This window comes from Engraulis encrasicolus, chromosome 8, assembly GCF_034702125.1.
Source record: "Engraulis encrasicolus isolate BLACKSEA-1 chromosome 8, IST_EnEncr_1.0, whole genome shotgun sequence".
Classification (NCBI taxonomy): domain Eukaryota; kingdom Metazoa; phylum Chordata; class Actinopteri; order Clupeiformes; family Engraulidae; genus Engraulis; species Engraulis encrasicolus.
Window position 1 is genome coordinate 24,004,949 of NC_085864.1, and position 12,201 is coordinate 24,017,149.

Genomic DNA, 12,201 nt, shown 5'->3' on the forward strand with positions numbered 1-12,201 from the left:
ATGTCTGTATGAGCAATGTCTACGTCCATACTGTCTATGTCCATGTATGAGTACTGTCTATGTCTATACTGTCTATGTCCTTACCTAGATTAGTCTATGTCTGCATGGGAGAGCAAGAAACGCAATTTCAAATTCTTTGTATGACCAGTGCATGTAAAGAAATTGACAATAAACTTGACTTGACTTGACTTGACTTGTCTTACGGTGAAGTGCGGCAGTGTGGGCTTTCTCCTCGTCCTCTTCGGAGTCGGCTCCTGAGCCCCACTCATCTCCACTGTAGCTCTGCAGCTTCCTCTCCACCACACAGCGACGCTTGCAGCGCAGAACCCCGTCTTAATGCACACACAAACACAGGCATATAGAAACACATACCATCGTCATCGTCATCATCACACACACACACACCATCATCATCATCACTCTCTTTCACACACGCACACACCTCGATCATAATCATTGTCAACGTCATCATCATCATCATCACCACACACACCATCATCATCTCATCACCATCACACACACACACACACACACACAGACACAGATACAGACACACACACACACACACACGCAAAGGGGAAGCACGAATGGAAATTTAGCCAGGAGGGAACCGTTTTTCAAAGTGACACTTGTGATTGGATTTCTTCACTGAGTTTAATTTGCAGAGCTCCTATACGAGATGACAAGCAAACACACAAGAGAGCCTTGACATCTTATCTTACTCCGCAATGAAAGGCACAGCTGAACCGTTATTATTGAAGATGTGGCATTACAAATGGCTTATTAACAGGCGTATTAATGGCTTAATAAACACACACACTCACACAGACACAGACAGACACACACACACTCACACACAGACACACACACACACACACGCATGAATACATGAACAAATACACACACACACACACACACAGGCACACACACAGACACAGACATACACACACACACCAGACGGATTTGTTTTGTAATCATGTCAGTTCAAGCATGATGAGGATTGCTCCGTATTGCCATTATTTCCAATAAAAAGGAACAGACCATGTCATAAACAATTCCTTGATGTAGACTATGTCCAAAACATATTGTTATTTTTATATACGGTAAAACCAATTCACAGTTTAATGCATTTTTTTTTACTGCTGCTGGAAATCCATGTCTACATTAATGTGGCAACAATAACAAAAAAAATCTGTCCTCTGGAAATGCCTTTTTGTGGTAAGTGACAAAAAGCTTTGCACTCACACAAGTATTAAGAACAGTAAAGAGATTAACAAAGGGCCTACAATCAGAGTATAAAGGTGAAGCACCTTAGCAATGAATATTTTTCCTCTAGTTTGTCAGTCTGTCATCGACCGTGAATAATTTAGAAAAAAAACTAACATGGCACCCACCCACGCCTTCCAATCCTTGCAGCCTTATACCTGCAAAGAGCTAATAGCTACAGGCAGCAGCACAAAGCACTTTTACTGAACAGGAAGGAAGGACACAAGACAGCTGACTCATTTGTTCTTCATATGAAGCCATGTCTGCTGGGATTGCTAAAAAGGTCATGCGCTCCTCCCTACCTTTGATACAGTGTGCACACACAGGCTACGATAACTGTGTTCTTACTTAGTTCACTGATTTTCCCAATCCTCACTGTACGATAACTGTCTTAAGAAACTGTCATTTTAATTAGGTAGCCCCTTAATGCTCACCTTACCTCCAGTGGCACGCTGTAATAGTCATTCAAAAGTTAACTACCATAGTACTACAATACTATGACATAACACAGGGCCTTTAGTAATGCACTACAATTTGGTCATTGGCAACAGCTAATTTATAACGCCGTGTCTTAACGGGTTAAGGCATGCATACGTCGACACAATCGTGCAAACACAGACACGAGTGTGTATGCGCGCGCACGCACGCACGCACGCACGCACGCACAGACAATTGCTTGTGCTTTCAAAGTTCAAGAGAGTCCTTGTGCACAAGCCCTCATTAATGCAGGTGCAGGTGTGAGACAGGAGAAGGTGAATCAATGAACAAAATTCAAGAGACACCGCACACTGCTTACTTTTCTTTACTTTATTTCTCGGAGCGAACAACGCGTTTCGCGTTATGAGCTCTATAGAGCGAACCTGATGACGCATTGGGCGAAACGCGTTGTTCGCTCCGAGAAATAAAGTTAAGAAAAGTAAGCAGTGTGTGGTGTCTCTTGAATTTTGTTAATTGCTTGTGCTTTCTTGATCCATCATGTACTCTATGGCCAACATCCTGTTATGCTTTTTCCAATGTAGTATTACCTTTAGTGTCTGCTTCCAGGGCTGGGGCCACCACTGCGTCTCTAAGGTCGCCCGCGTCCATAGCGACTCCTCTTTCCATAGCGACGCCTCTCTCCATAGCGACACTTCTCTCCATAGCGGCGGCGCCTCTCTCCCGTTTGGTCTTGGTCTTCAACATGGCTGCTCCCCCAGCCCCGGCCCCGATGCCAGACACTCCCCCCACGCTGCTCAGTCCTGCTGCAGCAGACATCTGACCGGCTTTGACTCCATGACCTCCAAGACCAACACCTTTATTAGGTCCAACACCTTGCTGCTGCTGCTGGTTCACATCGAAAGTCTGAGTGTTTGAGCTGCTGACGGCTTGCCTCCCATTATTGGTCAGCTTGTTTTCGGGGTGCATTTGATTGGCTGTTGATGGAAGTGCTGGAGAAGTTGATGGGTTCTGTGTTCCTCAGAAGCTTAGAGAGGTTCACACCAAAGGCCTACGGGACACAACAGGACAACACAGATGGGTGCAAGTCAGTCACAGTGGTTCTAATGATGGCCTGCTCTATATATTGACATTATCCATTATAACGTGACAAAGGGGCAAAGGGCTAAGTTGTCGCTGGCCTTGGGAGATAGGGGGCCCAGAATTGGGTCTTCATTACATTGAATGCATTGGGTGGGGGCCCCTTTCAGATGAATTTGTCCTGGGTCCAGCCAAAGTGGCCCTGCAAACCAATCACCTAGGGCACCAAATCTTTGGAGGTGCCATAGTAACCCCTGAAAGTAAGAATTAGACTTTACATTTGCAGTAATTATTCATGGGAACTCAGTAGATTTGTCTGTACTAGATCAGGGGCCTCATTTATCAAGCGTTCTTAGGCACAGATCTGTGCGTAAAACGTGCGTGCGATCATTCCTGAGCAAAGTGTGGGATTTATGAAAATGTACTTGAACGTAGAAATGTGCCTAAATCTACGCACACCTCAGACCATGCGTGCCAGTGGAAGAAACACGAAATTGCAAATAATATTGACCGTGCAAGGTACAGTTTGCTTTGAATGACAATGGAGTATGACAGTGTGCTATTTTCAGTGTTTTACAGTGTTTTCGTCCATGTGTGTCTCCTTCTTTTACTTATTTTGAAACACTGTCCTCCTCCTGTCGAAAGCACCTCCACTTCTGCCGCGGAAATGTTTCTATCTCCGCACTTCCCGCCAGCGCTTCGAGTGGCGCGTGTGTCCGCGTGTGTTCATGTGTGTCCAAACAGGGTGGCGCCTTCGAATTAACATGGCATTTGAATATATTTTAATACCATATATGGTTACTTGGAGGCGTTTCGGGATGCAAATTACCCCGAATGCACGCATGCACAGTGATTTGGAAGGTGTGGGATTTATCATGCAGACGTGTGCGTAGGAGCAGCCAACGCACGTTTGATAAATCCCGATTTTTCTGTACTTGCGAACATTCTAAATTTCACTCTTAAGACACAATTTAGAAGACATTCTACGAACTGATGATAAATGAGGCCCCAGGTGTTTTCGATCAGATGTACGATGTGATGTTTGCAGATGCCAATTTCTTTGTAAATGCACAAAAAGGAAAGGGGGTTCTTGACTTGAGCACCAAAAGGACTAGAAGCAGCTCTGGAGGCCGAACAGAGTTGACAAAGAGACGCCTGTCCATGGAAAAAGTCATCTCTCGGCCATAATCCTTTGTATTTGTCATTGCATTTACCATATTGTATGATTTTATATGCATAAGGTACCTGGCTGATTTGTGACATGATATTAACTCAACAAGTACAATTTAAAAGTATTTTGATCGGTTATGTTTTACTTCCAAAGTTGTCATGGGAGCAGTTCCTCTGATTTAATTTTAAATGGTAATTAAAACGGTTGAGATACAAAATTAATTCCCACCTCATTAACAACTCCTGAAAAGGAAATACCATTGTTGAGGAAGATTATACTCAAATATATTCATGTCATCACCTTATCCTTAAGCATTATTATATGTGATATTATTTTCCCATTTTTGTCCTTATATTATCTTCCTCTTATCGTAATCACTGAGATAATAAAGAAGAATTCATATTTACATAAGTCGCCGAAAGTGAAGCGTAACAGGCGGTGATGTGCTATTTTTAGCTGACCTGTGATTACCACCCATTTTGTAAAGCAGATTTTGACTGCAGAAACTTGGGTCATGTCCCAGATGCCGTTGACAGAACAGCCAGCGATTGGCCGCTCTGTCCTTCCTGTCTCATCAGCAATGTAGGACAACACACAGCCTATACTCTTTGGTTGCCATGTCATGTCAGTAGCAAGTCAAGCAATTTTGACACACATGTACTTATCGGTCTATTTCAGTCAGTGACAACTTCTTTTTTAACTGCTTTCTACTTTGTATAATTCTTTCAAAAACTATTTCAACATTTTCTTTTCCTTTTTTTTCCTCAATTGAATTCCATTTTGATGGCCCCACATACTGTGCCAGGAACACATATTCATAATTACATGTATAACTGTATAAATCACTGTTTATAATAGCAGCATAATTAGATTTGATAATGTAGCGGGGTTAAGAAGTGGTAAAAAAAAAAACCATCTTGAATGGGCTTTGGGAAGCATATGTCCACTAGTGCAATGATTTGGGCTGTCAGATAGGACAAAGACATCACACCAAAGCACAACATCTCTTAAAGCGCATACATCTTATCACAGCATATCACACACCACATCATGTTCAACCAGTAAATATCACCAATCACTGAACAGCTCAGCGTCAGATCATATGTGCCTACCCTTAAAGCAGATACCGGCACATTTTTCTTGAGAGAAACATGTCAACGGAGCTGAGTCCATCCATCCACCAAAAACATGCCTGTTTGGCACTGGGCAGAATTAAAATGGTTGTAAACCACTTACACCTCATGTCCAACTGCTGTGGGCTGCATATCCATCAATGTTGCAACTTCCTCTTTTCAGACGTCGGCAGTGTGGCATGCTGTCCTCATCGGCTCTCTCTGAAAGACAGAAGAGAAGAGAAGAGAAGGGCAGGGGTGATGATGGATGGATGGATGGGGTCAGGGTGAGATGGTTTCACTGAACTTTTCACTGAACTTTCAAAGTGATGACACATTATGAAACCGACTGAGTCAGTTTCTTCTTAATCCTTCAGATATCAGGATTAGCAGGAAAGACAAAAAAAAAACTCTTTCCTACTGAAGGCCCTTGGAGTGGCTTGATGTTCGAACTTGATGTTCTGAACTGTCTGTAGTGTAACAGGCTCCACCCACAATGACAAACTTTCAAAACCACAAAAACTCTCCACAGACATTCCACAGCACCTGACGTGTCTACGTTTTCTCTCTCACTCTGTTTCACTGCATATTTTCTGAGCACGGAGGTCAACGTGACTGAGTGTGGTAGTGAAAGTGATACCTACAGTAACCATGTGAAAGTGACTACATGCTTATTTTTGGTTAATACCGGTAACCACACTTCAGAGATACATGTGCTGCATGTGTTGCATTGTAAACTTGGAGGCCTTGGAGACCTTACCTTTGCCCACAGATACTTTGTGTAGCTCTTTCATGCAGTTTGGATCGCTGGCGATGCAAGTCACTTTTTGCAAATAAAGCTTAACAACATCTTAACAACATTACTATGACATTGCCAAGAGTCTTAGGTAACTGATTAAGACATGGCCATTACCATGTTGGTGGCAATAAGGGTATGACATAGGCTCTGCATGAAAAAGTTAAAGACCTGCAAAATAAAATCAAAAGTATGGTTGCATGTGCCACCGTCTGTGATCATCAGCACAAATGTGCAGAAATGTGGTACACTGTACTTTTACTTTTATGTGGTACACTGATCCAGCCTCAGATCCTGACTTTATTCCCGTGTGTGTGTGTGTGTGTGTGTGTGTGTGTGTGTGTGTGTGTGTGTGTGTGTGTGTGTGTGTGTGTGTGTGTGTGTGTTTTACTGTACTTAATCTTCCCCTAACTTTTCAGCTCAAACTGCAAAACTCAAACTCAAAAGAAGAAAACATTAGAGGCTAAAACCATAAAACCACTAAACCCATTTACTGCTTCAAATCTTTAGCATAACGTAGATACAGCATCTATTCGGTATTTAAAAAACTGTATACTAGGATTGCTTCCTCTCTTTCTCTATAAATTGCTGCTTCAAAGGTCCTCTTCAATTACATAAATGACAGTAGTGTTGCAAAATATGCACTGCATAGCGCATAACCACGACTTCTTCATTGTCAAAACTTGGGAGGGAAGTTGAGCAACACTTTGTTTCCTACTCCAACTGTAAGTGGAATGGCTATTTTGAGTAGAAATGATCATTTCTATAAATGACTATGTCAATCTGAGAGCAAATGTTGTATTCCTGTATAGTGTGTGAATCAGAGTTTTAGTTTTGCAAACATCCCCTGATGCACTGCCTTGGACACATCATCAGTGTTGTTTCCTGGAGTCACTGGGTGTTTCGGGTCTCACAACAGACACCCTCGACCAGTCGACCCGACCGAGGCTGATCAGATCCCGGCCTGTGTCAAAGTGGCATATCATATCAACGAATGATTAGGTGGACAAATAGGCTTAAAAAAAATATAGCCATGATATGCACCATTCCGAGTGCCTTGGAATATTTGTTGGAAAAAAAAAGTTGCCATAATAGTACAGTACTACACTACAAAGTACAGCATGAAATCGTTTTTAAAAGTAGGCACAGCTGATTTCACTAATTAGGGTCCCTTATCCACCTGAGTTGTGGTAGTTACGAACAGCTGGTCCAATTAATTGAATGGAAAAATTATGTGAAACAAATGAGCCATAACGAGTGGCTCCAATGTGTAGTTCAAATGACGCATAAGAAATACAATTCTACGCCTCAAGTGGTATTACGTGTATGTCTGCTTTGTTCACACCACACTTTAAGTACACTGTTTGCATTTGCATGCTGTATATTTAATCTCAACATTGCATTTGCCCATAAATAGCGTCCTGCGATTAGAGCCCAAAAGTAGTCCTAAACACTGGGAACAGATTGGTCAAAATATACCTTATCAACCCAAAACATGTGCCACAGAAACAGTCAGTCCAAAAAGCTTGAATTTAGTGTGAAGGATTGTAGTACGAAGGACCGCACCTAAAACTCTTTACTTTGGATCTTTTAGGCTACTTGATTACATTCGCTTAAGAGATTAATGCAATGCAACTGGTGCAGTCCTTTGTTTTGTCTTAAAGGTGCACTGTGTTAGATGTGGCCAGAGTAGATATTGCAACTATGCTGCTCGTTGAAACTGTGCTGCCTATTGCCAAATTTGATCTTTTCATGAATATTTACAAAGTAATAAGTAATATTTACTAGTATGGCCAAGGCACAGTAAGTTTTGGAGCTAAAAATGAAATTCAAAATGGCAGACTATGGAGAAGATCCCCATTTTCATGCATGAAAAGTGCAATTCTCCTCGTCATAACGAATACTCAGAATTTGACGATGGTAATTTGTTAAAAAGTTTACATTTGTGAATGGGCAGCATGAATTCTGGAAATTAACTACTAAAAAATATTACACAGCACACCTTTAATATGTCTAGAAATACAAAGGTAACAAAAATATTTAAATCTATAAGAACTGTACAAATGGGGGAACAAAAACTAGTTATGATTATGATTCTTTCTGGAGGAGATAGAAGATAATAACTCATTATGCGTAATGCCCTTGCTCTCCTTCACCCTAGTTGAAAACAGAATAATCTCACAAACAGCCCTGCAGTTGTACTGTAGTAGTACGGTAAACAGAGGGAGCAAAAGATCGCAAAGTCACATGGGAGTTAGTTGGGTGACGTTACTGCAGCAACAAACCATAACACCATCTATCTATCTATGTGAGCAAATAGTTCAAACCGGGAGACGGGGGAGCAAGGCCTGGAGCCATGGACGGAGCTATAGGAGGGACAAGCAGGGCATTTGCCCCTGGGCCCAGGGCCCTCCCGTATTGGTGGTGGGGGCCCTATTGTGACCATGGCAAGCCATATGAAGGGCCCTATAAGTGTCTTGTCCTGGGGCCCTATGTGCAATTGTTCCACCACTAGCTGGAGCCAAGATGACGCGAGCTTCTTAATTGGAGAAAACACTGCCAAAGAAAGACACGCTCATTGGGGACAACTAATAAAATGTATTCCAGGGAAACGGTTGAGGTTTGCAGAAATAAAATGAGATGTCAGAGTAAATAGGAAAAAGGTGTATGCTAATGCAACATATTACTTTGTTTTTTGCTGAATGGCACAACCACAAGAAAGATGGTGTTCACTGTTAAAAATTAAGTCTTACATCACTAGATACAGTACTGTGCAATTTCTTCTTCTCTTACCAGACTTTGGCGAATCATATGAATCATAAACAGAGAGAGAGAGAGAGAGAGAGAGAGAGAGAGAGAGAGAGAGAGAGAGAGGGAGAGAGAGAGAGAGTGTGTGTGTGTGTGTGTGTGTGTGTGTGTGTGTGTGTGTGTGTGTGTGTGTGTGTGTGTGAGAGAGAGAGAGAGATAGAGAGAGAGAGAGAGAGAGAGAGAGAGAGAGAGAGAGAGAGAGAGAGAGAGAGAGAGAGAGAGAGAGAGAGAGATAGAATGCTACATTGAATAAGCCAGCCTACATAACAATTGCATGCCCCACAAGCATGACCCACAATTCTGGCCATGAAAAGACCCCACATTGACATTCCAATAATGTTTATTTTAACGTTGTGCCCATGTGGGGTAAACTTGGATGACTAAAATTGTTAACCATATTGACACAGTGGCTTGGGCAGACATGTACAGTAAATGTGTGTTCTGCAATGCTATACCAGATATGAGCCAATGGTGGTTTATCCGATTCTTAAATGTAATGGAGACACTTGCTACGTTTACATGAGACATTTCATTCAGAACTAACTCACTTGAATTCTGAATAAAGCTTAATTCCCCTTTGAAAACGTCATGTAAAGACTTCACAATTCTGAATTAAATGAAAGATCAAAGTAAACTCGATGGCACTATTTAATTCTGAATTATTAATTCTGAATTAAAAAAGGCATGTAAACATAGCCAATGACTGTTCGCACTTTAATGCTTCTTCTTGCTGTGAATCACAGGTGTGCAAGGTGTGACTATACTCATGAACGGCGTGACGTTTTCCATGTGCGTTACGCCCATTTGTGGGGGAAAACAACACATGCAAGTCAATTGGTGATGTTGGGGATTAATAAACGAAAGATACGGACCTGTAGACTAGCGTTGTTCACGCGCAACATGCCGAAAACGTGTTGCGTTGCCGGTTGTTCAAATAATATAGCCAAACAGCCGTGGCTGAAGCATGGAATGTATTCATTTAGGCTAGCCAATGTAGCATGTAAGTCAATGAGACATTCGGTTTGTTTTCACCCATAAAGGGGCGTAACGCAAATTTAAGAGCAAAGTACCCGGATGACCGTTCATGAGTATTGGGGAGTCATGAACCAGGAAGTCAGTGAATCTGAATGCTCAGGGGATCAAGGGTTACATCTTTCCTGGTATTTCCTGGGAATGCAGCCAACTGGAGCAAAGGAGTGACGTCAAAGGAGGCCAGACAACTTAGATAGTTAAGGAAACAAGCCAGTGCACAGAGAAAGGTTACGCTAATGTTTTTTTCTCAGACTGCAAAGTAATGCAATGCTCCCTTATCCTGTTAAATATTAATGGGAATATGTAGAACTTTTAGAAGTGTGAAAGGACTTAGCTGAGGTTATTTCTCATCTTTCTACCTCGGATGATCCCCAATGTCAACCCACCCTGTTCTTATTGTGGATTGGAAAAGGAGAGCTGACGTGTGAGAGTCTGTGCATTCTAAGAACCCAATTAAGGGATTAGATCTTTATTTGACAAAAAAAAACGTCTCCACATTGCTTTTTTGCACGATAATTCTTCACAGAGCTGTCAGGATGACAGATCATCATTAGCATAATCTGCTCCTGCTGTCATAATTGTAATAAGAACACGGTTCTTCTTCTCATTATATTAATCCAGTTTTCATTACACCAATCTACAAATGATCTGCGATCAAAGAAAGCCCAATGTTTTTCTTTCTTCTTACCACCAATCTTTTTGTCTTTGGTCTGGTTTTGTGTTAACCAGGCTATGCTTACGCTCTACAATTTAGTGTCAGGCCCAGTCTGCTGGGTGGAAACCTTCTCAATATCACATTATTCTTTTATAGCTCAGCTTAGTCATGCTGCCTGTAACTCACCCCAAAGCGCTCAGATCACCTTCCCAGATAACGCACGCTTTATCAACGCTGCCAAATCTGCTTGCTTGCTTGGCCTTGCAACACACTACCTAGGGGATTTTTCTTTTACATTTTAGAACGAAATGCAACTGTGGAAAATGCTTATTTACATCCTTGCAAGTGGTGAACATTTTGCGAGGCAACGTTGTGAAAGCACAGTTGTGAAACTTCAAGGAGTTCAAGAGTGGAAAACCTTAGTTTATTAAACGGGTTGTAGGAGGCCTTCTGCAATGCTCAGCTCTGAGAGCTCATAACCCAATGATTCGTAACACACTTGCCTATGGTTATCCTGCGTGTAACTCAAAACACTTAATGACCACTAGCCTATCACATACTACATCTGACAGGAAACATAAAAATTGCCTATTTGAATGCAGTACACCTGTCAACAGCTTTGAATGTACAGACAGTGGGTCTGGATTGAGAAGCAATTGCTCTGGTGTGCACGGAAGGACATACAGTGGGTCCTCACTACCCCAAAGACAATTCAGATCAAGTTGCACACCACCCTGCAAACCATGTCTCGCGCTATAAATAGCCTGCCAGGATCTCACATCCTAATGGGGCAGACTTGGGCAATATTATTGCCTTCAGTATAACTCGATAGACAGAGAAAACAAGCAATTAAAGACTGACTGCCCAAGTGTGTCATCAATGACATGGATGGAACTGTGACAGAGTAACAAGCAAAGGGATTTTGACAGCTCTTTACAGTGCCTGTCTCCTCTTGTGCATGGCTCCCATTCAGGAGTGGGTGTAGTAGGAACAGCCCGGTAGGTTATTCAAAAATGTTGCGCTTATCCACACCAGCAGGGTGATGGGGAAATGACACAATGAGTGAGCATGATTGAGCAGATTGAACAAAAGTGCAATACATGATTCCATTTCAGATATGGGAAATGTAACCATATACTACAATATGATCAGAATTCAGAACAAGCTATGTCAAGGTCAAAGGCCAGGCTTTGATGTAAGAACTTTTACAATGTATTTTAGTGTGCTTGAAATAAGGCATCATCATATCATCATCATAGGCATCACTTATAATAATATTCACGAGTGATTGAACTGGAACTGGAATAACTGGAATAGTTGATTTCGGAAGCTGTGCATTCCAAAATGTTCTCATTTGTTACACTGTTACTACGGAAGGACTGGGCTAGATACCATCTCATTACGTTCACAGTGTGAAGTGGTGACGAAAGAAATGGAACATGTTTTTCAGTTAAGTGCCTTGGCAGACGGTTGCGTGTTACGTCTGTAAGTTGACATGAGGTTAGTGACACCAGCGGTTAGAGTAACAAGTGCGCGCAGGCTTTTTTCCTCAATGGCAACAGTTGCACTGAGTAGTTACTACTGATGTACATCGCATTCCACCCAGCCTTTCCATTAAAGCTCAATGCATGCTGCGTTGAATTAGCTGTCCGGCTAAGTTAGCTGACAGCAGCCAGCGTATCCCCAGACCAAATTCTTGAAGTGCCTGACAGAGTGGCCAAGCAAACAGGTCGGCATGCAAGCGAGTGAAGGACACCCACTTGCGTGCGTTATGTGACCTATATGACAGATGACAGCATCCTAATACGAGTACAATTATATAAATACAGCTGCGTAAAGGACGCGA

The 12,201-nt window shown here is 42.1% G+C and overlaps 2 protein-coding genes across 3 annotated transcripts in view; one reads left to right on the forward strand and one right to left on the reverse strand.

Annotated features, from left to right (window-relative positions):
* bcl9l (bcl9 like) overlaps positions 1–12,201 on the reverse strand; it is a 26,279-nt gene that overhangs the window by 13,690 nt on the left and 388 nt on the right. The window contains exons 2-4 of one of the 2 annotated variants that reach the window (XM_063205248.1): positions 5,189–5,286; positions 2,292–2,752; positions 204–332 (exon numbers count right to left, since the gene is read on the reverse strand). In XM_063205248.1, coding sequence (XP_063061318.1) covers positions 204–332; positions 2,292–2,670 — 508 coding nt within the window. In that variant the 5' untranslated portion in view covers positions 2,671–2,752; positions 5,189–5,286. The other variant, XM_063205249.1, reaches the window with a different exon arrangement.
* Positions 11,602–12,201, forward strand: part of LOC134454315 (V-set and immunoglobulin domain-containing protein 10-like 2) — a 26,142-nt gene continuing 25,542 nt past the window's right edge. Inside the window, exon 1 of the mRNA XM_063205260.1 lies at positions 11,602–11,855. The gene's annotated coding sequence lies outside the window, so the exon portion shown is untranslated. The remainder of the gene's footprint in view (positions 11,856–12,201) is intronic.